General features: G+C 41.2%; 2 protein-coding genes across 2 annotated transcripts in view; both read right to left on the reverse strand.

Moving 5' to 3' along the window:
- The window catches only part of atg7 (ATG7 autophagy related 7 homolog (S. cerevisiae)), a 37,086-nt gene extending 21,574 nt beyond the window's left edge, over positions 1-15,512 (reverse strand). The window contains exons 1-16 of the mRNA XM_029149695.3: positions 15,018-15,512; positions 14,302-14,500; positions 14,088-14,142; positions 13,861-13,978; positions 13,696-13,773; positions 13,458-13,574; positions 12,312-12,458; positions 12,036-12,124; positions 10,612-10,733; positions 9,638-9,728; positions 9,350-9,494; positions 8,174-8,332; positions 5,668-5,862; positions 3,968-4,213; positions 2,748-2,863; positions 1,461-1,536 (exon numbers count right to left, since the gene is read on the reverse strand). Of these exons, the coding sequence (XP_029005528.1) occupies positions 1,461-1,536; positions 2,748-2,863; positions 3,968-4,213; positions 5,668-5,862; positions 8,174-8,332; positions 9,350-9,494; positions 9,638-9,728; positions 10,612-10,733; positions 12,036-12,124; positions 12,312-12,458; positions 13,458-13,574; positions 13,696-13,773; positions 13,861-13,978; positions 14,088-14,142; positions 14,302-14,473 (1,926 nt within the window). The 5' untranslated portion in view covers positions 14,474-14,500; positions 15,018-15,512. The remainder of the gene's footprint in view (positions 1-1,460; positions 1,537-2,747; positions 2,864-3,967; positions 4,214-5,667; positions 5,863-8,173; positions 8,333-9,349; positions 9,495-9,637; positions 9,729-10,611; positions 10,734-12,035; positions 12,125-12,311; positions 12,459-13,457; positions 13,575-13,695; positions 13,774-13,860; positions 13,979-14,087; positions 14,143-14,301; positions 14,501-15,017) is intronic.
- Positions 15,513-15,714: 202 nt separating this feature from the next.
- hrh1 (histamine receptor H1) lies at positions 15,715-23,322 on the reverse strand. Its single transcript, XM_029149696.3, has 2 exons — positions 22,515-23,322; positions 15,715-20,601 (listed from the first exon to the last, which is right to left on the reverse strand). The coding sequence occupies exon 2, from the start codon at positions 20,410-20,412 to the stop codon at positions 18,784-18,786; it is 1,629 nt and encodes a 542-aa protein (XP_029005529.1). The 5' UTR covers positions 20,413-20,601; positions 22,515-23,322; the 3' UTR covers positions 15,715-18,783.
- Between the last annotated feature and the right edge of the window lie 2,928 nt (positions 23,323-26,250).

Here is a 26,250-nt window from a genome sequence, read left to right on the forward strand (position 1 = left end):
TGTCAGTATTTGTCACACATACACACAAGCATCATTTCCTTAGTATTTACCTCTCTCCTTATTCCTTCATCCTATTTACATGGCATTTTTCTGTACTTTGGCTGAAATACCACAAGCAGCAGGTGTGTCATGCACATGAAAGAAACTCTGGGTGATGAATACTGAGGATGATGATGCGAACGGAGGTGGTGTGATATCAGTCCATAAGCAAAAGGACACAGTGTGGACGGCTGTGCTTGGGGATCATCTGCTGTATAGTTTCTTTCCATCACCATCTATACTGTGATTTTTTGACAATATTTTACATCGAGCGTATACATGTCTGAAGGAGAGGTAGCTGTATTTAATGCATTTAGCATTAAGGTTGGTCAAAAGATGTTCTATTGATTTCCTCTGAGTTTCTGATTTGCAGTAGTCACTAGAATAAAACACCTATCTCTCTGACAAAATGTTGATATTCACGACAGACCTTTCAATCAAATCAACAGACTTATTAAGGCCAGAAACTCTAATGGCAATTAGGACTGTATTCATGTGTAATGCATTCACTCAGGGTTCAGGAGACAAGCTTTTACAACAAACGCAAGGGAGTAACACGGAACAACTCTCAAACACAGACTCAAAAGTAAAGAGCAGACTGGCTGAATGAAAACGAGAAGAATAATTATAAAATATTAGGCACTATAACATGTAATGAGCATTGTGTTACTGAGGTAGCTCAGTAAAGTGTGTAAAAAAACAGCTGCTTACTGTTAATTCTTACTATGGTGAGTGACTTTATCCTAATCATATCTGGCTTTTACAGTTCATAAAAGTCTGAATAAGATTAATGTATGACACTGATTTATAATTCAAACACAACAAATGTGTGAAATGTGTGCAAAGTTATGTAATAGAAAGCAATAAAACACATCTTTTTTGAAAGCAATGCTTTCAACCTGTAGCTGTAAATTGTTGCCAACGCTGTCATGGATGGGCTGAATAAATGTCAGTACATCAGGGACATTTTAATCAAGCCGAATAGAGGAGCATGGGAACTAACTCTCACCTCAGTGACATGTACAATATATAGCTGAAATAGCAAATTATAACCTTTCAGGAGCACAACTGGCAGATCCATTGAAAGGCACGCTTACAGTAGGTGGTGAGCGTAAGGCGGCACCCGTCGGAAAAATCTGCAGTTTTCTTCCTTAGTTCTAAGCTTATTGATAAAGTCTTGTTCCTACAGTAAATGACCCTACATCAGCAACAAACCTTTGTTGAGCATCTCCACCCCTTTGGCATCTGGGATAATTTTGGCAATGCCATCGGTAGGAATGGCATATAACAGGTAGGTTTCACACCAAGATAAAGCATCGTTACATGTGTTAGAGGAAAGGAGAAGTAGAAGAATGGCCCAACAGCAACGACAACACAATCCTGAGTATCAAGATGTACTGGAGGCAGTTTGTGTGTCTGACCTGATGTGGCACTAGACCCAGAGAGGTGGGAGGTTCATTCATTCGATCGTCACTGCTGCTGGCCACAGCATAGCCCCTATACAGAGAAAGAAAACCGTATTATTATACTGTATTGTCATAGAACGGCGTCATCATGACATGTGCAACAACTGGCTGTCACGCATGTCTCCAAAGCCCCTTTAAATATAAACCCATGGCTGATAAGTAAAATAACAGCATACAGTAAGGTGCTAAGAAACGTTTTCTGCCTTTTGCCAAAGAGCACAACACATCCAGTATTGCATGATGTCATGCAAGTCTAAATTTGCCTGGACATAAAATATAACATTATTTAGGGGATCTAAAAGCTCCTACACTATAACAGAACCATCAGGTTTCAGGGAGAGCTCAAAAGGACTTGGGCGAAATAAGAAATTTCTGCCAAACTGCTGTAACATTAATCCATAGGTGACGATCCTCCAGAGTCCATGGTGGTTACAAAGTAGGATTCCATATAAAAGCCGGTGTAAGGCTGCTAAGAGGGATGAAGGCGTGGAGGAGCAGGGTTTATGAAGACTATAATAAGCTATCAAACGGGAAAACAGGGATGCAGAGATGCAAGAGGAGAGCTTGTGCTGTAAAGGAAGGAGGTATAGACACATAAAACATGAAAACTCTCCTCTCCTTCACTTTCTAAGCCTTTTATCCAGGACACACAGAGCAGCTCTGTGAGGATTTCTACCATCTCAAAACACTCAAAGAAAATGGCTGTCTTATCAGGCCCCGCAAGCACCTACTTTAGTATGACTTTCAATGACACAAGTACGCTTTACAAACACACCACAATGCACACAAATACACACTTAATACGCATGAAAACAGCCCCATCAGTGTAGAAAATATTGAGCCAGAACAGATCATCCAGTGAATTTGCATCACAGTGTAAACAACACAAGGAGGACAATAAACTGCAGAAAGCTTCCATTGCCAATAATAGTTTTTGGGCAAAAGTATATTTGAAGCAGCTGTTCTAGAGCCAAACTAAGGGAAGTACTTACTACAGCCTCCTAAAACTTCAGCTGAAGCTCTACCGAAAAGAAATCACAAAAGGCTCGCTAAACGTTTAGGAGGCGAGCCATCAAAGGCACAACATCCTTTAGTTGCGAGGCTGCAGTGAGGTAGCGCTCAGAGCTATGGCAACAAGACGTCAGACCCCTACAGGCGATGGCGCCGCAGCAGCTCAGACACAGCTTTGGTGGGTGAGTGTCTGTGAGTGCTCGCACTGTGTGTCACTTTGCGTGGTCATACCCTTCACTGTGCTGCAGAATGGACACCATCATCTCCACAGCCAGGGCGCCGGCGATCATAGCGAGGCCTGGCCTGCTGACTGTGCACTGCTGATCCAGGGTCCGGTCCCTGGTGGACTAGTCAGACGGAGGAAACAAGCAAGAAAATGAAAACAAAGGTACAATACCAGAGAACACTTCACTTAACAGGTTATTATAGCACAGACACAGGCAGAATGAACAACTACTACAATACTATTTGATGCATATTGACTGTAGCTCTTTATTAATAGATTGCAATTTATCTAAATGGGATCAGTGTCTGCAAAGAAAAGCACTTCCTCTAATATAAGAGTCGTTGTATGGAGCCACCATGACTCAACCCTAAGCTCTGCAGAACGTGTGTGTTTCTTTCAATTAACAAACAATGCTCAAAGCACAACGCGACAGCCACTCATATCAAAAAACGCTGCTTACAACTTTCTATTCATTCCCTCACCAGGTTCAAATTCATTTCTGAGTTTTAGAATCTGGTGAGACCAGGCTGTGCCTCTAATTCAAATGGTAATAATACCATAACCCATGGCAGCAGGCTGGAGCCACATGGCATTTACAGAAGAAGTCAGAGCTGAATGGTTTCTAACAATTGGCCGCGGCTTTCAATGGCTGATGGACGGCTTTCATAAATTACTCGTATCAAAAGGTCACGAAGGAGGAAAAAAATGTAAAAAGGAGAAACAAAGACTGACAGAAACCGAATGGACACAAGCAAAATGTGGGTGGCAAAAAAAACGATGTTCACAAGTGGAAAGGTTGTGTCAGGCAGCTCTCGCCTTCTCGTCTTCATGATAAACATACTGTAGGATTTTAAAATGCTATAAATTCATACGGCCCATGACAATGGTCACTAGATGTGATAAACAATTTGTGGGCAGCCTTTATATTTACTTATCTTTTAAAATCTTCCATCAGTTCTTGAAAAAAGAACTGATAGTTGCCTACCTAAGTAGTTGCGTCATTGCTGACCTTGCCTGTCTGTCCTTTGGTGTACAGTGAAACACTAAAACATTTTTGCTTTGTAATTGTGGTTATGAACAAGGTTGTACAGGGATAGAAAATAAAGCAGTAATACAGAGGAAAGACTAGACTCCGAAAAAAGGAAAGGAAAGCAAACAACTGTAGAGTAGAGTTTAAAAGATCTGTCTTGTTTGTGTTTGCTTGTCAGCTGTGTGTTTTCCTTACATCTCCTGGTGCAACAACATCATTGCAGAAGTAGCATCCCAGCTTGTGCCCAGGGATGTTGGAAAACAGAGAGGATCCTGGGACAGAGGGCGCAGAGCCGGCTGGAGTCGACGACGAAGACGAGGTGGAAGAACAAGAAGGCGAAGAGTCCACGGCTCCACAGCCACTTTGACTGACGGCGGGTTTCTTCAAGCCGTGGCGCATCACCACAAATGTGTCAAAGCCCAGAGCGGCATTCACCACTAGCTGCAGATTTGCACAGCAGAATCATGGTAAGGCACTCATAAAATAGTTCAGTTTGTTCAGCTGCATCATCTGAACAAAGTGTGAAGCAACTTTGTGTCAAGAGCAAATGGCAAAACCACGAAAACTACCCCCAAAACAGGTGGTGTTATAGGTACTGAGGCAGAAACACCACTGGAGGCTTTACAAGATGCTGGCGTAACATTCAATACATCCTGTGTTGCCTGGCAACTAATAGGATTCCAAATGGTGAACCCAAGGTTTGGAAAATGTTATCGAGCAATTTCAATTTCCTGAGAGAGAGAGAGAAAAATTTTTTCTAAATTCTGAAACGTGGCTTAAAGTGCTGCACTGTGTCCAGGTCCAAGCAGTACTGAAAAGTAGTCTAAACTGACATGTTTTTCATCTAATGTGAGGTTTGAATTTCCAGTATCTGTGTATTTAATGTCATGAACACACTGTAACAGAACATTAAAAGCTTGTTTTAATAGACAGAGAACATGCTCCAAATTCTACAGCTTCATGGCCTCCGGAAGGTTTAGAGCACGTTGTACTGTAGCTCATGGCTCTTCGGCTGCGACTTCACAAAAGAGCTCTCTCATTCTTTGATTCTGAGATACTTTTGATTGATCCTATTCTGTGAGGCATTTGTGGCACTGAGAGTGCTTCAGATTAGTGGTTTAGCGTCTGGAAAGAGACCACTGACCCTGCAGTTCCTGGAAGGCTGAGTCACAGCCGCAGGGGAAGAAACATCTACACTGCTGATAACATATAAATATTTCTCTGTGGAGTTTACAGTAATACAAGTCATATTGTTTCATTTTGGCATTTACAACCTGAGTGGCCACTTGCTGTTGCAGGTCACAGTTTAGTTAAGAGGTGGTAAAAATCGCAAACTGCTGCGCTGAGCTGGAGTAATTTCATTAATACACTGTGTAACAAGGTGCAATGAAAGGTATAAAACACAGTGTGAAGCCAGAGCGCTGACATATAATTCTACCTTAAGGAGGCTGCTTGACTACGGCTACAAAAGAACAGTAAATTACATGAGATTACAGTAAATGTGCAGCAAACAGGAACGATCCGGAGTCACATTTATTTTTCGAATCTGATTTGATTGGTTTAGAAAATCTGGGTCTTTAGCTTTTAGATCTTTCACTTGCTTTAAATGCTTCATCGTTAACTGTCCATCTGTTATTTGGAAAGGTATCATAAAGTCATCTGTCATCACAATGCACTGTATTAGCTGAAAATAGCCGCCTCCTGCTGCTGGGAAGGATGATGAGAGTAATGACACCGTGCCACACGCTGCCGATTAATAACTCAATGCTGGAAGCATTAAACTCTTATTTCATCTTTATATTATTGTTTGATTGATTATCATTAACGTCTGCCTCTGCTCAGTGATCGTGGGGATGTTTTTACTTTGCTGTTACCCTGTACTGTACAGTACGTACCTTCCTCTTGCTGGCAGCGATGACTGTGGGCAGCCAGCGGCTCTCCCTCGTATCCATTAGTAGGAAGACCACATCGTGTTCTGAGATGAGCTTCTCCAGCTGCTCGACATCCTTCTGGGCCTGGGAGAGAGTCGCCTGAGAGAAATTCACCGGGTGGCCGGGCATGGGTATGCTCATGTTGTAGCCCTCTGCGACCTGCAAGGTGCAAAAAGGGAAAGGAAAACAAGACACAGCTCACAAATTGTACCACTGCAAATATGTAGTTGTAGCGCTTTGGTTTGCAATAGGTGAATTTAAAATGCAGCATCTTCATCACCCGTATAAACATCAACAACCTCAGAGCTGCTTAAGCAGCAAATTCAACATTAGAAGGGGTTAAATAAAAAGACAAGCACATGTACGTCACTGCAGGAAGATGAGACGTCAAACCACACAGAAGGAGGAGGCGTGTTTGTGTGGGAGGGCGCAATAAGAAGCTCCTTAATAAAACATTTTATGGTTTAGAATATTCTTTATAAAAGGAAGAGTCGCTTTGAATTTGACCTTTATGAGCCCACAGTAGTGGCTTTCCTTCCTTTTCCACTTCCCTTAAAAAAAACATGGCAAAGTAAATGAAATGAATAAAGGAGGGTCTCTGATGGTTCAATGACTTAATCTCTTTTATTGTCCATCGCCAAAATTTATTACTGCGACTATCTCCAGGGACTGCGGACTTGACAGTGAGGCGAATAGAAATGTCAAGAATAATTTCATAGTCAAGAGAAAGATAGAAAAGGGCAGAGATGAGGTGCGAAATTTTAACAAGAGGAAATGCCACTTTTCCTGAATCAGTGGATGGCTCTCCACGTTTCAAGAGTGGGAGCTGTTAACCAAGTCTTGAATTTACATTTCACTTTGACGCCGAGTACTGCTAAGCAGTCAGGGGTGACTCCTGGCTTCAGAAATGGTAATCATACTCCCAATCTCCACAACAAACATCCTCAACCTGCAGCTGAGAAAAGGACCCTCCTGAAAACATCAACAGTCTTTCATGAAGTCCTAACAATGCCAGAGCCCGTGTCTTCTACCTGCTCTGATCGGACTGTTTGAAAAAACTACAATACACATATATATACATAGATAAAATGCAAAATTTGCTTGACATTTACAACATTGTAACCTCGGCTGAACCAGGTGCTTATGGTTCAATTAATGCACTTCTGTGCTTTCAGCTCAGCTTGTTCATATTTTTTCCATCTTCCTCACTGGCACCTGATGCCCCTCTCTTTGTAGAAAAGCACAAGGGAGAAAGAAGCAGGTATATACCCCCACTGATAAAAATACAAGGGCAGGTATAGCTACAGCTTGGATGAGGGTAGACAATCACACTGTCTAGACACATCATGACAGCACATAGCCATCCATCAAGTGAAAAGCCTGTGTTCCTTGCTTTCTATTTTATTCCCAGAAGAATAAGAGAAAACCAGAACCTGACAGAGAAAGAGAAACTCAGACATCAAGTTGATGACATGATTATCATTGTGCATGTGTGTGTGTGTGTGTGTTCATTTAAGGGGAACTTCTTCTTGCCTGTCACACTCTAATCTAGGCCCATTCATCCCATTTCAGCAACAACCTGACAGAGATAGCATTGGGGGAAAGTCTTGCAGTGTAACTAAACCCTCAACATGTTCTGGGAAACCGCAACGAGCCAGTTCAAGGTGCAGATTGACAATTTCAGGAGTAGAGTAGTTGATAGGATGGTTGATTACAGATCAGTTGTTGCATTGATATGGTTCAACTTTTCTGCTACATAAAATAACTGACATGCAACAACAACAACAACAACAACAGGTATCTGAGAGTCTAGATTCTACAGGGCCTCAACTGAATAAAATAATAAAAGGGAGACAAAACACCTCTGGTGAGTTGTGTCTGAGATTCACAAAATCGCTTGTCTTGTATTTGAGGACAGACCAAAAGGAAGATGAATCATCTTACAACGGTGTGTTCAGCAGTAAATATGCATCAGCACACAGGTGTACACTCGATTTATGTCATAAATATGCATTCAGTGTGTGTGTGTGTGTGTGTGTGTGTGTGTGTGTGTGTGTGTGTGTGTGTGTGTGTGTGTGTGTGTGTGTGTGTGTGTGCGTGCGTGTGTGTTTTCCCGAGTGGTTGAGTTAGAGCTGGTATCACTCTTTCACACCAAAACAGAGCCCTGCTGTGAGTGTTTGGCTCATTTCCCATTTAGTATAGCAACACACTGCCCCCAGAGACCCTTCTCATTAATCACCAAGTAATGAAACCACCAGAATTAATATGCATGCAGCACGGTCGGTGTGTCATCACTTCTCAGGAATCAGTCATCAAACAAAAATATGATTAAAGCCTAGAAAAACAATATTCAGATCGTTGTAGTGTCCAAAGGTTCAAAAGGAAAATCAGAGTCCTGATCGTCACAGGTCAGGTAAAAAACTGCCTTAAACAGTGTCTGAGAACTGTTGTGTGGTTTTGTGGTACCCACCACTCCAGGAAAGATTTTAGTAAGACGATCAACAGCTGCGATGGCTTTGGACTTCCCTCCTCCAAGACAGTCCTCAAACTCATAGAGCGGCTGACGAACAGGATTTGAGTAGGAGATCTTTGCGTTGTCAACAAATGTAATGTGTCTCACTCCCCATCCCTGGAGGACAAAAGAGAAACAAAATCCACACTATTTAATTACAGTGAATATGAATACAACTAATTACTGACAAGAAAATTGTCTGTAGCAACACTTTGTAGCCTCAGTGCGTTTATGCTGGGCTTGTATTTTAACACTACATTAGGCTTCATATTCATTTTTAAATAATCTATTTGCATGTTTCTTTATTAACATGAAGTAAAGCCTCACTATTAATTACACTTCACAAGGTTGTTTCATTTCAGCGCTGACTCACAGCTTAACAAAGTGTCAAAGTTCCCTTAGCTCTGGAAATAACAAGCATGGAGTGAAAGGCATATGAAGTGCAGACCAAGATCTGTTTATCAGACTCAGGCAAAAGCTTTCAAATTAAATTAAATTAACTTCAATTCAGTTTAAAAAGCCAATGGTTTTATTCTTATACCAGCTACAAATATGGTCAAAAACAAATATATGACTGATGTGGTCACTGCACCCATGCTTCTATATCATGAGGTAAACATCTATGGAAGAAACAACGGTTTATTAGAATATGCAGTACTCTGAGGATTCAGAGACCGCAGCTGCTCCTGGCTCCTGCAGACGTTACAGCGCACTTTAACCACACATTTTTAGTTGTGTCTACTGTCTGTATATAGAAATAAAACAGATGAATAAAACAGATTTAACTCAAGGTAAACTGTTTACAGCACACAGCCAGCAAAAGTCAGGCAGGACTGGGAGCAGCCAGAAGACACAGATACAAAAATCCCTGATCGTTTGACTGCAGGTCAGCGTGTGTGAAGGTTTTCTGCTTTATTTGAACTGGAAAGGTGTTGTCCCCAGTTATCAGCAGTTAACATTTAAAGCTTCTACTTTGCAGATACATTAAACAGAGAAAGTAGTAAGACTAAGGTATTCACTCCTTGGTATTGAGCCAAAGCTCATCTTTCAAAACATCAAAGAATTTTACATCCATCAAACTTCAGTTTACTTTGGTCCCTTTTTACAACCAGCAATTTGTTTTACCAGGCTTACCATTAAAGTACGGGCCACATTGCAGCCAAGAGTCCCAGCACCAAGTAGAAGACACTTTGTGTTGACCACCTTGTCCAGGTCCAGTGAAGGAACCAGCCTCCATCTCATCAGCTTCAGGTTGAGGTCCACTGATGACTCTGCAAGCCTGGACACAGACAGACGACAGTAATGTTCTTCTCATTTCAACTCATAAATCTATCTTTGACAGACTGCAGTAACCAATAACATGACTTAAAGTTCCAGGAGAAAAATGATCCATAGGCACTAGATGTTTGTTGGGTATTTTACCTTTTGGGATCCATGCACTCACTGAGATTGACTATCCTGGGCCCCATGGCACCCTTAGGGTTCTTCTCCCAACCTACACTCTTAGGACACACTATGATGAAAAGAGGCATAACATATAGGAATTATAAAATCATTAAGTGTAATTTTTGTTTAGTTTTCCTTTATCCATTTTAGCCTCCACTCTAATAATACAGAGAATGGATTGTAAAGTGAATTTGTTTTCAGAATCTATGGTACATTACTTTTGTCAACTCATGCATTTGAATCAATAATGATTTCATTATTATTTTTATATGGGCTAAATTAGTTATGCAAATATTAAATCATGCAATCAGACAAATGTATTATAAGCTCTTCTGCCAGGGTGAATTCATTAATCTTTTATAAACAATACAAAATTTTTACATGCAAATCCAAAGAGAAAAGCTGAATCAATTCCTGTTACATGAATGGATTCTCTGCGAGTTAATTAAAGCCCAAGTATGCTGAAAAAGAGAGCTGTGGTGAAAAAAAGGCTCCTCATCACATCACCATCTCAACAAAACCTGCACAGATTATGGTGCTACCACCTTTCACATTCTGGTATTACCATTTAAATTACTTTCATTCCTTATTCAGGAGATAAAGGAATAATGGAAAAGCTGTGTCAGATTAGAGTGGCCTAAAACGGAAGCAGATGGTCCCAGTGGAGAGACTGAGGGTTCGTATCAGTTACAATATACACCTATCAACAAAAAAGAACTATTTGACTGTGAGAATCTGAATAAAATTAAATGAAAAGTGATTTCAGTAGTAAAAACTATTTAGGTTTTCTCCAAAAAGGCCCAAATTATTTAAAACCTTTGAGCAATATGTTGTTGGGGAACAATGATATGTACAGTATCAGCTGACACATTACTGGTACAGTAGTTTCTAAGTGTATACATACACAGCATCCCATGCGCAGGTATAAGCACACACACTAGGAAGTCTACCTGAGCTGCTGGGAAGTTCAGGTAGTTTCACCTGGAAGACGACACTGTGCTCAATGGAACGATGTCCCTGCAGAGTTCTGTCCCTGTAACACAGCACCTCCACTGTGTCCAGCTTAGAGCCCCTGGAAGGCACACGCACACAAAAGTCAGTCAAAAGAATATGATGCAGTAAAGCTGAAAAACTATAAGTGACTTTAGGAAAATCTATATATTTAAAGTTCTTTAGAAACTCATCCCATATAAACACAGCAGCACACACTGGAAATCATTCAAACTTTTAACCCCGGTTTGGCCCACGGAAGCTGCTTCAGGCTATGTACTGTATATTAGGGTATAAATCCTGTTTTATTCTTTATGTTTGCAAGACATCAAAAGCAAACCTGTTGAACTCAGCCTTGTTCAAAACAAAGTAATAATGGCATCTAATGAGTACTGCATCAGAAAAAGGAAAACTATTTTTAGTACAAACTAAAAAACAATTTTAGGAACTGCACATAACTATGGCCTTACACGACTGGCTTCCTCCGGTTGACTGTGTTCTTTCCTAATACTGGATGAGTCATTTTACTTCTCTTTTCTTATTTATCAGAACAGAATGTGACTCATCTTTACTCTTTTTAACCCTGAGGTTTCATATTTTATTTTGTTTATTTCCCTATTGTGGGATCAATAAAGACGTAATAAAAACAGAAAAGTCCTCAGATGACATATGTGAGTAGCACCTGCTCTATATAAATATTTGAATGTGCTTGAAAAAGGACTTCACTTCATTCGTCATTCCAAAATGTCAACACACAATAAACCAGGAACTTGTAAGTGGTTAAATTCTTTTCATGTCGCTGCTACCAGACAGATCAGTGAGCAAGCACAGAACAGATGAGCGTTCTAAAGAACTGTGTCTTCCCTTCCTGAATGATGACGAATTCTGGGATAGCAAGGAAAGCTTGAAGTAGTCTCTGACTGCTAGCGGCTGTAGAAAATCACAAAATAAACAGTGTGGAAAGTTTGACTTTTGGTTTAAAAGTGTGACACGAGCTGCTCTTAAGCTGCTTTGCAAAATGGACATGTTCATCAGGAAAATGTGCATGTACGGCTTTGTAGACAGGTTGTATTTTACAAGCCAGTGATTCCCGAAGGACCGTGTGTAATTAATCAATTATATCCCACTCCTTCAATGCTCTTACGACACTGTGTATGGCTGCAGTGCTATACACTGTGCTTTTAAAGTGCAAACTGCCTTTGTTTGAAAGTAAAGTCAGTGAAAGACGAAAAACATTCATAACATACATTTTAAAATGTTAAGTGAGGACAGTACATGTACAGTACATGTACAAGGGCTCGAGAGAAAATCCGTGATATTTTCAGAACATACACACAGACATGCACACACATTTAAAGACACAAACACACATACAAGTTCTTACCATCTGTTAGCTAACAGGGCAAGTAGATTTCTTAACGGCCATCCGGGGTGTTGAGCCAGAGTACACGGATCATAAATGCCCACAGTGACCTAGAAAAACCAAAACAAGTAGTGTCTGCACCGCCTACATACATGTCTGGGTGATAAAATGATATCTGTGTTTATTCATTAGCTACTTAAAACTATAGCAAGTGTCTAACTTCAGTTCAAGTATTTACAACCTGCAAACTGTAGAAAATATGCAGTATATTATATTAATACTAAAGATGAAAGATACCTTCTTGGTATCAGTGAAGAATGTGTCCCAGTCTTCAAGCAGAGCAATCTGAACAGCATCTTCTGTGTACTTCATCAGAAAGTAAGGAAGTGCAGTCGCGCCTTTGTTTGTACACAGGCCATCATAAACCTTCTGCAGGGATTCAATCTGCAGCAGAAACAGTGAAGAGTCAACTATATTTCTTTAAGGTACGGACTTTATAATGCATCTGCTTACCAAATATACCAAGTGCATCATAAAGATGTTTATAGGAGTATTAATTTAGCAATTCTGTAACTTTTACATTTACAAAAACAAATGATCATTCTGCACCAGTGCAATCTCATCTACATGTAGTAGCAACCAGTCATAGGATGCCTTGTGAGCCTATGTGACTAGTTGTCTACTGGGTCTAATCTAATTTAGGTAGTATTTAGAGTATGCAAACAATGTAATCTACTCTATCTGAGCAATGATTATGAATCCTATTATCATCCTATTTTAATATTATGTCTAACAATATATTCCCAACAAAGCCATCCAGGTGAGGTTGTCTGAAAGTTGAGTCATGGCAATGTTACAGTAGAGTCATATTTTAACAATGCTGTCATACATATAATAAAGAGGGATCTCAAATGTTAACAGCATCAGGGGAGTCAATTCAGGTCAAGTTGTGTTCAAGCCTGTTTCCTAGTTGTAATCACACTGAGAAGGGTCAACAGTGTGTTTCCCATTACTTTTATTAGTCTTTTCTCCTGCGCTGCCTCATCTTAATAGATATAATCCCCCAACACAGCCTCTTGAGTTCACTCGAACAGTTAAGCACTTAACTGTCCTTGCCCCAGCCCCACACCTTTCTTCTAATCCACAGCCTTTATTAAAGCTGGATGCACTGTCAGCCATGCTTTTCACTGCCTTCTTGAGGATTTTACCTTTAAAAGCAAGCTCAATTAACAAAGAAAAACTGCTTTGCCAACAAAATCCTTAGCACCAACTTCCACTGGGCACCTACACTATATACTGTAATTTTCATGTTCATGTCATTCATGTTCATCATGTTCTTCATCATAACATAGGTAAGTTAGAAAGGAGAAGAAATTAGGACCTAAGGAATAATTGTAAAATATTTTCCTACAGATTCCCTTCAGTTGAATTTAGAAAGCCAACCTGTTTTGCTGAGAAAACTTGTTCTAGGTAAGAACACTCCTTGACAAGCTTTATCCCCTCTGGAAAACAGAGTGCAGGGAAGCAGAACCAGTAATAGAAGTGGTACTTTTTCAAATCCTGAGAAAATAAAATAAAAATACGACAAATAAATGACAAGTAAAAATGTATGTATAACACAACTAATTAATACATAATAACATAACGTCATTATGCATTTGCAGTAGCTGATTGTACATACAGCGAACGTCAACAGGATAAATTTACTAAGGATGGATGGGTCCTTTACTGCAGCCCCAGATTGTATAGCTTCCCATATCTGCAAAACAGGAACAGAAATTTACACAAATAATACTGTACTTCTGACCTTTGTGTTTTACGGATAATCTTTAGGTGTTCATTTTACCTCTTTAGCCACTTTCTCCAGCAGAGCCTTCTTATCAATGGTTTTAAAGGCATCAAGTGTGTTGGTGTTATAAAGAGTTCCCAAAGCTGGACAGCAATGAGCTGGGGTAGGAGCATCACTAACAGCAAAAAATAATACATGCAACTACTAAACTTCAGAAGTATTCAGAAAATAAAAAAGGTTCTGATTATTCTAATTATCCAAGCAATATATGGCATAAAACTCACACATCAAAAGCACTGTACTCCAAAGTCAGGCGGATGGGCAAACCCACTGGGTCACCTGTGAATTTAAAAAGCTTTAAGAAGGTTTCACTGCTTAAACCGACAATCTAAATATACTGTTTTATATGTACAAGTTGGTTTCACTGTTCTATGCTAAAAAATGTTTTATCACACCAGTTACACTAAAATAATGACATCATCTGACCACACTACTCACCATTGTAGTAGAATCCTTTAATACATTTAGGGCTCTCGTCCAACCTATAGTCATTAAGTTTTTTCTGAGTAAGCTGGTGCCAAAAACCTGCCTCCAGAGCACTGCTGAAGGGAGCGAACTGCAGTTTGAGATCTGTAGCAGATGAAGCTGCTTCACTGGTGCCAGACGCCATCACAACTTCACAGACGAGTTTTACAAACTGTGAAATAAAATAGTTGTACATAACCCAGTGACATAAACATTCAGTCAATGAATCAAGGCAAATGTGTGACTTATGATAAATGAATTTAAATGATTTGGCCAATGGTATATGTCTTCATAACTCTGGCTACATACTGTAAATAGAACTTCTGTTATTTTATGTTTTGCATGTAAAAGATTTTAGGTATTTAAGTGTGTTATTGTATTAATCGATTATTTGATGCGTTATAGCAGGTGAAGTGTTTTAGTTCTGAATCCTGTATTTACTTTTCAAGCCTTTCTTACTTGCCAAACCCCTGTGCAATGAATAAACACAGGCTACGAAATGACAAGTAGCAGCTTTTGCATCTTAAACTGTTTGTAAAAAGCAGCCAAACGTGTTAACAGACACTGAGCATTAGAGAGGCAACAAAACACACTAAATTTGCTCTATGCCAAATAAATGCCAGCGATGATAAACAGAGCAGGAATAGCTTTAGTGTCAAATATTCACGCGCCGAGGGTTCTTGACTTACCAGAAATCCTTACTTCCTGGTGGATGTGATCATGTGACGGCGGCACTTGTCAATAAAGCAATGCAGTATGGGTAAGTAGCCCGGCACGGTTAGCTTAGCTGCTACAAGACTGCTTCTCTGTTTTATGGTGCGAGCACCAGAGAGTAAAATATAAAGAACCAAAACGTAAAAAGGAGAGCGCAAACGACGAAGCATGAGAAAACTGACAAAAACCTGTAGGCGCCGTTTCTTTTCATGTCGGAGTGAACAGTAACAGCTTGTTAAAGGCTGCAGCAAACAGACGCCTGTACGCACTGTTAGACACAGTCTTACCACTGTTTTTAGATGGAAACGTCTCAATAGAACGCATTTATGATAAACCAGGTAAAAGTCTACACTTCCGACAATGTAACGACGGAGCTACGAAGCCATTTCCACCGCAGTGACAACCGGAAAATCTACAAATTTCTCAATCCGCAGTTACACCCGAAGTCACGACAGTGAGTTAGGCACCGTCTGAAAACTATCACACTAGGAGCAAACGCACAAGGTTGAGTGGCGTTGTCAAAGAGATTCAAGTAATAGAGATGACATGAAAAATAAAATTAATATTTATATATATTTACTTAAATGTAATTAGTTCGGGTTAGGTGTAGGCAAATCGTCACTTGCAGGTGTTATTTTTTATGTGAGGTTGGTTATTTACTCTGAATGACAGTGTCAGTGTAAAGTAGATATTTTGAAAATATATTTTAACATTTTGGTCGAATGTGAAGGTAAGTGTAAAGAAAGAAGACAATATAAGTGAAGAAGATTTCAGCTTTTATTTTGTATAAGCTAAAGATTGTTTTATAAACACAAACATTAGATTGAAGACATACAGTAAAACTCAAGTTCGTGTTTAAGATCGATGCAGCTGTCAAAAAAGTGACATCAGCAAATTATAAGGTGCAATGTGCATAATGTATCATTTACTCAACCGTAAACAAGGCAAATGAGAAGAGTCTAAAATTCGTAAATTGTGTTGTAAATACAATCAAAAAATAATAATGTGTATAGCAATTTTAGCAAATATAATAATTCCCTAAAATATGTATTATACACAGTTATTACATAGAAATTAAAACACTTTTCTTAACTCGCAAACCTACAGTTCATAGGTGTCCTGCGAGTATTTTTATTACACTTACCATTCAGAGCCTTCTTTAGTGCCAGTGTAGTTACATGAAATTCAGATACTGTACACTAATTATATTAAATACACATTCAAACTCACAGTAGAAGAAATAAGCTGTGGTTTATAGGCTCATGCTTTGCATCAGCCATTTATAAAGAGCTTCATATTTTTTCAGTAAAGTGTCAACCAAGTTAGCCACTGGCATGCAAGGCCAGTGTCTGCTACGCCCTGTCACAGATATTTGTTTCATGCAGTCAGCTGCTATTTATACCTACTGTATCACATGAAAACATGCTTGTTAGAATAACTTGTAACATTTACCCCAGTAATGCATGAAAACTACCAGAAAACATTGTAGTGAATGCCTGACGCATCAGTATATGTCATTGCTGTGCAATCAATAATCAGCACATTATTTTAAAACAAACATAAAGCCCAACTTTGAACGATCTACCATGAATCAGCCACAAGTTAATAAGGAACAACTTGGTTTGTTGATGATGATGACGATGAAAAGTGTAAAGGTCCTTTGTGAACCAATTACTGAAAGAAATGAACATCCCCACTAAAAGTTAAGATATTATCTCTTATTTAGTTGGAGCTTGGCAGAGTTTCCAAAAATAAAACTTTAAATCATATTGTGTTAGAGCTCAAGTCCTTAAAGCTGCTGTCCCCTGCATAATATATTATTTGAAAGACTTATATGCAGAGCATTTGGTTTCTTTGCCATAATAAACAAACTAAGTCAAACCTGTCTTTTTTTCTGTGCCAAACAATGCTTTACTTACAGTTAGTCATTAAAGATCATCTAATAAAACGTTAGTCATCGCACTAACATTCTAAATGTTGGACTTAACATTACAGCTGTGTGTAAACACTATATTTCTATATATATTTCTATGCTAAAATCAAATGTCAATCATTTTGCTGAAAATATTTTTATTTTATAATGGTAACAATAAAAATAATACTATTTCCTATTTTCCTATTTCAGTTTCTTGGAAGGACCTAATCATGTTTTTGCTTTTCCAGATGGTAAAGCTCCTTCCACCCATAGTTCATTCTTTTTATGATGCATAAATAAATGTACTTAAATGACTAACTTAGTATACAGTATTGTTGTGGGTTTGAATTTAAAGGTTAAAGGTTTCCAAAGTTTGATATCCAACTTGGCAAACCAAGCAAATGTAATAATTTCCCAGATATGGGTGAATGGTTAATGCTAAAATGTTATTATTCATTAATTAAGTCCAGCATTATAATCTACTGTACCATAGTATAATCATACAATTATAGCAGCGTGATTTTGTTGTGAAAATCTTTTTAGCATCTTTAGGTAGTGCATTGTCAAGAAGGATCATTATTAACATTCTAATAAGTGATGAATAAAATGATTTCAATAAAACACTATCACTTTGTGCTCCAATATTAATAATGTTGAGATTATTAAATTTATAGAGGCAGTGAAAAGACTTCCACTGCAGAATTGTATGTGAACATGAGAGCCCTCAGCCTTCATTTGTGAAAAAAGAATAAATGAAATAAAGCAGAGTCCTAGCCTGACGCCCCTGTAAAGTTGACAGAGACATGCAATTACACTCATGCTTCATCATCACCTCTTTCAGTTCGAACTCCCCTGGTTTGTTTGATCGGCTAAGTAGTGACTCACAACCCATCTGGGAACACTACACACACACACAATGTGGGATTTTGCTGCTTTACAGCATGTAAACCCTGTATCAGACACATCAATTAAGCATTTAGTAATGGAAAGTGAAAAAGTGCTACTACTAAACTACTGTACTGTGTGTATATTGTTTTTGCTTGTTCTAGTTCAGCAGCAGGATTATTGGAGACATTGTTGATGCTTTGTCTCTAGAGCCTGTTAATACTTTATCAATACAAATGCATGTTTGGTTGCATTACCACGGCACTATGTATTAATATGATGTCCTCTTTAGCTAATGGTGCAATAAGAGAAACCGCATCACCTCAGAAAACAGATGAGCGTAAAAGCTTAGCAATCAGTGCCTTAAGGAATGCATTAGGTGGTTTCCATGCAAACACTGTTTAAGAATATGCTTGTTTAACATTGACAGTACATACAGTACATTATATACAGTCCATACAGTGAATGCATGTGATCTTTGTTTTCTTTCTACCTAATGAACATAAAAAGAGGATGGCACATGAACAAGTAATGTCCAATACTCTGTCAATTGAATTGATGTCACAAATAACTGTAACTCAGTGATATTCATCAATATAACTTAAATATTTTATATCTGGTTACTTTACATATCAGGTACAAGCATAAATGAACAAACAAACAAACATTTAAAAACACATCTGGATCACACATAGACCTAGATATGTTTCAGGACATGAATATGTTTCTTTTGAATTTAAAAACCTCGGTCCAGACACATTTTATTACTGTTAGAATAACATCGGCAAAATATATAAATGTTGTAAAAAAACAGAATCGGGACCAAACAAAAGGGAAAGTCAAATGTCACTTACAGCACATTTGTACATTTCTTACAAGTTTGATTGATTCAGCCTGTTTTGGTTTCCTTTGCTCTCCTGCACCTACGCAACATAAAACTGTCACAGATTGATATTCAGAATGCTCTTAAAAACTCGCTTAAAGTTGCCGTTGCAGAGCGGGTATATGAAAGGATTGAGAGTGGAGTTGATGTAGCCCAGCCATATGGTGAACATGTGCAGGTCGTGGTGAACGCACTCTTTGCAGAACGCCATGACCATGAAAGCTATGAAGTACGGTATCCAGCACAGCAGGAAGGCGGCGATGATGAAGCCTAGCTGCTTGGCCGCCTTGTGCTCCTTGTGGATCCTCAGGCTTTGCAAGCGCTGACGCGACTGGTCGATGAAGCGCTGCCACGTCTGTTTAAGAGTCACAGCATTGGCCGGGTGCAGTTTGGCCTCGTCGGCGGCCGCCTCCTCCGTCCAGGGCAGAGCGCGGCTGAGGTCGTAGTTGTTGTACAGCACCGACGTGTATCTCTGCACGTCTGGGACCTGGCTGATGTCACACACCCCGCTGACGGAGTTTGGCACCGTGACCTGGCATTCATTCACCGAGGCCTGCAGTTTGTTCTCGTTGCCCTCGGCGCCGGCCCCGTCCTGCGCACAGGCCGGACTCTCTGTGTCCGGCTGCTTCTCAGGGGACAAGGAGCGTCTTTTGGACTTTTGTGCCATTCTTAGTCGTTTCGTTGTCAGGTCCAGTATTGTCGTCTGTGGACACTTTACACCAATCCTTCTGTGAGCTCTTAAGGGAGCAGGTTTGGTTTTATCCCCCTCCTCAAGGGAATACATCTGATCGAGAGTATTCTGATCCAGCAGTCGTTGTTGTTTCGATAGTTTGACTGGACCTCCACTTTCCTTCTTTGGTGACTTGGAGTCATTTTTCTCCGGCATGTGAGCATTTCGTCCATTCTCGTTTTCCCCAAATGAGTCGGTTGGATGGATGATTCTCTCTCTGTCTCTTAGATGTTGCCTCACTGCTAAGTAGATGTGTGTGTAAAACCACAGCATCAGAATAGAGGGGACGTAGAAGTTGAAGACTGCGGTGATGATCTTAAACCAGGTGACAAAGCGGAAATCCGTGTCACACTTGTTCTCCTCCTCCGGTTTCAGTTCGACGTGCGTGAACGAGCGCCACCCTAAAATAGGAATAATCCACATCGTCGACAGCAGCCAGGCTCCACAGATCATCATACTGGCTTGGCCCCGCGTTCGATACTTCAGGTACTGGAGCGGCTGCCGGACGGAGCGGTACCGGTCCAAACACAGGATAAACAGGCTGAAAATGGAGGCAGTGCTGGCCACGTAGTCCATGATGAGCCAGAACTGGCAGACGGCGCGGCCCAGGCGCCACTCGTCCTCCAGCAGGTACATCAGGTTCAGCGGCATGACCGTGGCCCCGACGATCAGATCGGCCACCGACAGGCTGACGATGTAGAGGTTCCCCACCGTGTGCAGGCTCTTCTCCTTCTTCACGGCGTACAGGACGAGCAGGTTCATTATGATGGTGAGGAGCGAGAGGAGGCCCAGGACGAGGCCCAGCGCGGCGGCGTGGACGCGGCCGTGCAGCGTGTGGTTGCTCCTCGCCGCGTCGCCGTCCAGCAGGCCGCTCCAGTTGCCGCCGCTGTAATTGACGTGGCTGTTCGCGTTGAGGGGTGCAGGGTGTGCGGTAGGTGACAGGCCGGGTTCCATCATGTTCAGCGAGAGACGTCGCCTCCGGATGCAGTCACATCGTGGACAGCTGTGTCCCGGCGTGTCCTCAACACCGGGCAGCCAGAGAGCTCTAATGGGCTCTGAGGCAGCAGTCGACTTACGGGTTCAACAGTATTCCTGAACCGCTCTCAGCCCAGTCTTCATTGTTTTATAAATCCAAACTGTTAAGATCTGTAAAACACAAGCGTTACAGAGTGCATTAGTAAATGTTTGACCCCGTGTGTGTGAGTTACTAAGATGCGATATGACACCTTAAAGCGTAGAAGCACAGCAGACACTTCACAGACCCAGCATTTGCATATGCAGAAACAGATTTGATTATGTAGTTACAATAATTAAAGTTGTAACAATTCAAAAAAACACAGACTGTTGGGAAAGAAAGTCAAAAGAGCAGATGCGGCAAGCAAAGAGCCTGTGCAGATTCACACTTCTTGTTGGTTTGAGTGTAGAGTTTTAATTAACTAAAATGTCTCTTGCTCTTTCCTTTTCGCTGTCCAGCTGGCTTTCTGTAGCACTCGCACGAGGGGAGAGTGAATGACGCAGCGGTACGAAGTGTAATTGGAGGAGCGCGGGCTGTAATACGCTGTTGGTGCTGTATGTTGGAATCCGTCTCTTGGGATGAAACCCTCCGACTGCAACGGGGCTGAATGCGCAAAACACAGCAAGACGTGGCGTACAGAAATTATTTAGCTGTAAATCAATTATCTGACTCTTTAGGATATTGATTTTTACCAGACGAGACTGAAATAAACCCGTTGCCATGGAGGCGGGTGGGTGTTCCTGTACGTGTGCTTGTGCAGACTTGTCTTTCTGTGATTAATTTGCAATATTAAATACGTCATCTGGCATTTTTATTTCCAAGATCCTCTGAGTCCAAATATGGAGCATTACGCAGATGTTTGCTTTCAACAGGAGAGAATTAGTAGACAAGATTACAACACATACAGTGGCCCATAGGAATCTGAACCCTCAAATGTCAAAACACAGGAGATAACGTCCCAGATCAAATGAAGCCAATAAAATGAACACATCAGTGTTCATGCGCTTTAATATTTGTCAGTGTGTGTATACGTCTATACACCTGTGTTTGCCTACTCACTCATGACACACTCAGAAGGAGGAAAGCAAAAAAATCCACACCAACCACACACAGTCTGAGTCACAGAAGTAGTGAAAGCTGGAGGGTTTCAGCGCAGCATCCTCAACCACAGAAGTCCAGATTTCTTTGCTTCAGTCGCTGCATCTCGATGATCTAAGGCTGGAAGCCTCAGAACTAATCACTACAGCAACATGATGGATGTTTAGTCTCCAATTAGACTTTAGTGGAGTCAGAAATCATCCAACTTCAGCTCGCCTCAACCCTGAAGCTACTAAAAATGTGATGTCAAATGTCAAATGCGCTTAAAATTGGAGGAAAACCGGGAAAAAGAGGAGGCTACAGCACATTAATACACGTTATAATGTGTGACCAGCACTTGGAAGATGTATTTTGTATGTGTCGCTTTAATCAGAGCCAAAACGTGTTATTGTAAACGGTTTTTCTCGCCCTGTTTACAGCCTCTCTGTTTATACAATACCTGCCTCCGCAACACTAATATTTAAGGAACCTCGTGACTCACCGCGTTCTTAAAGACTAACAAGTTACACAGACAAAATATTCCCCACAGCCTAATTATGAGCGCCGTGTTTCGTGCGTCTGAGCGACGCATTGGCCGCAGCAAATGACAGGATATGTTCAGCGGTAAAACAGGATTATCGGTAATGAGCGGTGGCCGTCTGATTTTATCACGCACGAGCCCAGATGAGCGGTGCCGCGTCTCGCCCTTCTGAGACCTGACGCCTGTCTGTCACGGCGGATAATGGCCGAGGAGCCGGCGCGCGCGCCACCACCTGTTGAGCCGCCGAGGGATCCGCGCACGAAAACTTTCGGGATTTTTTTTTTTTTTTTTAGAAAAAAAAAATCATCATCAAACTCGCGTGCGCACTTTAACAGCCTGACACCGAGACGCCGTTTGTCTGTTTACGCAAAAAAAAAAAAAAAAGTTGAAACGATGCCAAACGTGGTGGTAAAAATCCAGACTTACCGGTGATGAGCGATTTCCAGCGAAGTCCGTGTCGTTTCCAGCTCGTGGCTTTTCCGCCTGAAAACCAGAACCCGAGTGAAGGACAGAGGTTAGAAATGCAAAGAAAGAGGGAATCTTCCTCCCTCCTCTCTCATCTCTGCGGCTCCCACTCGCTGCCTCCCTGCGCTGAATACACACTTTGGAGTTACAGCCGTCAAATTGCCTTGTTACTGGAAATGCGTCTCACTTGATAGTTATGCGCATTGTAAGTCGCAGAGCTGTGATTCACTGTGGAGTTACACGCACGTTGTGAAAAAAAAAAAAAAAACCAAAAAAAACTCAGCGTCCTCCGCGACCTGATATCTGGTCATTACTGTCGTGGGGGCAAAAAGCTATTTGAGATGAATAAAGACGCAGCGCTCTCCAAAACATAATAACTCGTTCCAATTGAGCCGGGTTCCATCAATCCATCAGACAGAGGTGAGGGTGGAAGCTACACTGGTGATGAGGGACCATGGTAACATGGTGTCCTCCAATAACAACACAAGAGAGATGAACCTTAGACAATGTACTTATTATGGAGTGCATCACACATTGCTTTGAGTCCTTGATTGAGTCTTGCAGTCTGACGTGCTCTGTTTATCATTGACCTGCATTAGGAACGGTCTGCACGTCATTTTAGCGCACTTTAGTGCAGCCACATGCTCCAGCAACGTTATGCCTCAGGTGTAAAAAGCTGCGAGATGTGACGCTGGTGGGTTTTCAGAGTTCAACACAGCTTATTTAATGTGCTAAAGTCAGTGTCCCACTATTTACTGGTTTGCACTGGAGGCTCTGTTGGACCCAATCGCACAGATTTATGGCATTTCCCCAAACTACATGCATTAAAAACTGCAACTTTCTGCACTTATGGGGAAAAAGGTGGGTTGTTCCACAGTTACAGACGTTACAGATCAAATGGGAAAACAGCTGCTGACCTTCTAACACAGGGAGCTGCAGTTTATTTGTTGATTCTTTTGTAGATACCTATAATTCAAATTGTAGGTAATTTGTTTTCTTTGCCACCAGAGGGAACAAAGACGGAGTCAGAGCCATTAAAGCTGATTCTGATGCTGTTTTTTGTGATGTACCTGTAAGACCAGCTGAAGGGCATAGACCATAAACAGCCCATTTACTGTACAGTGGTGTGTGTTGGCTTATTATAAATATGTGTAATGAAATTATGATACTTTAATGCACAGATGTGGGCCTTGGACACGCACACAGGTGCTTTCCACTCTCCTGTACTGCACATATATATCCTGTGTAGATTGAACCTTATTGACGGCTCAATCTCCACTCCTTCACATCTTCACAGCCTCAAATGACTTTTTCTGGAGACTGCGACCTGACGTCTGACATCGCCCCCACCCTCCCCCTCCACCCTCCACCCAGCCTACGCCTGGGAGGAGGTCACACCCAACCACTGTCACACCTTTTCTACACACTAGCTGCACTGCAAAGTGAACATATCACAAGCTCAACAGCGGCGGATGCGAGTTTACATCAAACAGCTACCGACTGAAACACAAAGTGGCTCAGGGGTCACTGTTATTTGCATAAATCATATGTAAAGTGTGCGTCGGCTTCCTGAAATGCAAATGCAGATGCTGAATGTTGAGAGAAAAACTATAAAAACACCTCTCTGTGGGTTCAGGGGACCTTTAATTCATCAGGTGTATTTAATGTTACACCTGCCACTGCTCCAGCCGGAGATGCACAAGCAAAATTGTTTTTGGATTGCAGAGAAAATTGAAATATTTCCTCCCTTTGCTGCTGACGTGTGCTGGAAGAGATGTGGGTAAAGAGGTGATGGAAAGGAAGGGAGCAAGGAAGGAAGGGAGGAGGGAAGGAAAGAAGGAAGGAAGGGAAGGAACAAGTAGAAAACAAAGGAAATTAAAAAGATTTGAAGAAAGACATCAAGGGTTTGTGTGTGTGTGTGTGTGTGTGTGTGTGTGTGTGTGTGTGTGTGTGTGTGTGTGTGGAGCATGGAGCATGGAGCAGCTAAGATAAGCAGGAAATGATATCCCATCATCCTCTAAATTGAAACATTTGTCAGGCGGGGGCAGCGGCTGGTGACAGACGCGTCCTTATAACCAGAGGATTTACACATATTGATTTCCAGCAGCACTTTGACTAAAATTCCCCTATCAATAAATATCATCGAGGTAGCTCCAAAGATTGCTCTGTGACAACTGGGCAGCTCGCGTTACTGTGAAAATGGAGAAATGCAGCCTCCTGCCAGACTTAAGGCTCCGATTGACTCCTCCGGCTGAACACTGAACCCTGAGTTCGTTTTCAGCAGCACAACACAGGACCTGGAGGACGACAGCGCTGACAAGAGGATGAATGAGCCACCGGGGGGTTTGACATGAGTTAATCAATATTTATATTTTATAACCCAAGTCTCTGTTAAACAGTCATTATGACGCTGTAGAACTGTACACAGACGAAGATTCAAACTGACAAATGTAATACAGCGGCCAGGCTTTTCTATTTCTGCTCCACAGCTGGGTGTGAGTAATCACATTTCTTTTGTGTGTGTGTGTGTGTGTGTGTGTGTGTGTGTGTGTGTGTGTGTGTGTGTGTGTGTGTGTGTGTGCACGCACCTGTTTCAATCAGTGTGAATCACGTGTTTTCCAATCTGCGTGTGTGAATTAGTGCGTCAGAGCTCTTTTTAATTACATTTAGGCCAGACTGTAGTATGGGAGCCCACAAGGGACTATAATTAGTAATTATAGCAAAGAAACAGTCCACTATTGTGTGGCCTAATTTTATAATATAGATCAAACCACATGCTTCTAATGGGAATTGATTACTGATCAATAATATCCATTTTACTATCTGGGATTCTAATTCCTATCAGTTATTCATGTTATTCTGCTGTGAACATCAATAAGATTCAAATCAGGCTATTCTGAGTGAGACAAAAAGCAATATCACATTTCATTTGCCAATTCTTCGTCATAGCAACACAACAAAGCTTTTCCAACCACATGCGTGTTTCGTAGGTCAAGACTGACACCTGCTGGTCAAGTCTGGACCTACTCAAACATTGCATTTTAAATCGTGTGCCAATATGTGACGCAGCTGATATTAAAGGATTCGAGCGCCTTTTGGAATGGACGTGTCCTGGCGTGAAGTGTCTGGTCATCTCCTCTATCAGTCTCCATTATCTGTGGATCAGTGCAGCTAATCTCATTTTACATGGGATTCACCCTGCGGTTTGCACTTGGGATCGATTCGCCACCTTTTGTTCAGAATCTATGAACAAAGCCAACAAATGTCAGCATGGAAAAGGTGAAGCCTGAGAAACAGCAGCGATGGAGACAGATTGGGTTCAAACAGCTGGGGTTTTATTCATTTCACAGATATAAACTGTAAAAGCGGTGACATTTATTCTATAGTATTCTTCACCTTTAATTCCATTCCCACTCTGTCTTAGTCATTCGCCTCCTCACAAGATTCTTCCCTCCACCTCACTCTTCTTTTAAAATTGTATTATTGGAGCCCAGTTTCTCAAAGATGTAAGTAAATAACATTTATTTTAAAGTCCTGCATTCTGAGGTTAGAGACAGAGATCACACGTCCCAGGACTGGTCCTTCAATTCCCCACCTCCTCTGCAACTGCGTGTATGAAACACACGTCTAAGAGAAACGTCTCGAACGTAGATTTTTTGAGTGGATGTCATCATGGAGGATGAAGGTTGAGCAAAGC

The sequence above is a fragment of the Betta splendens genome, chromosome 5 (assembly GCF_900634795.4).
Source record: "Betta splendens chromosome 5, fBetSpl5.4, whole genome shotgun sequence".
Lineage (NCBI taxonomy): Eukaryota > Metazoa > Chordata > Actinopteri > Anabantiformes > Osphronemidae > Betta > Betta splendens.

What these genes read in the sequence shown, in the direction of transcription:
- hrh1 (XM_029149696.3), bottom strand. Translation starts at nt 20,412, where the DNA reads ATGATGGAACCCGGCCTGTCACCTACCGCACACCCTGCACCCCTCAAC.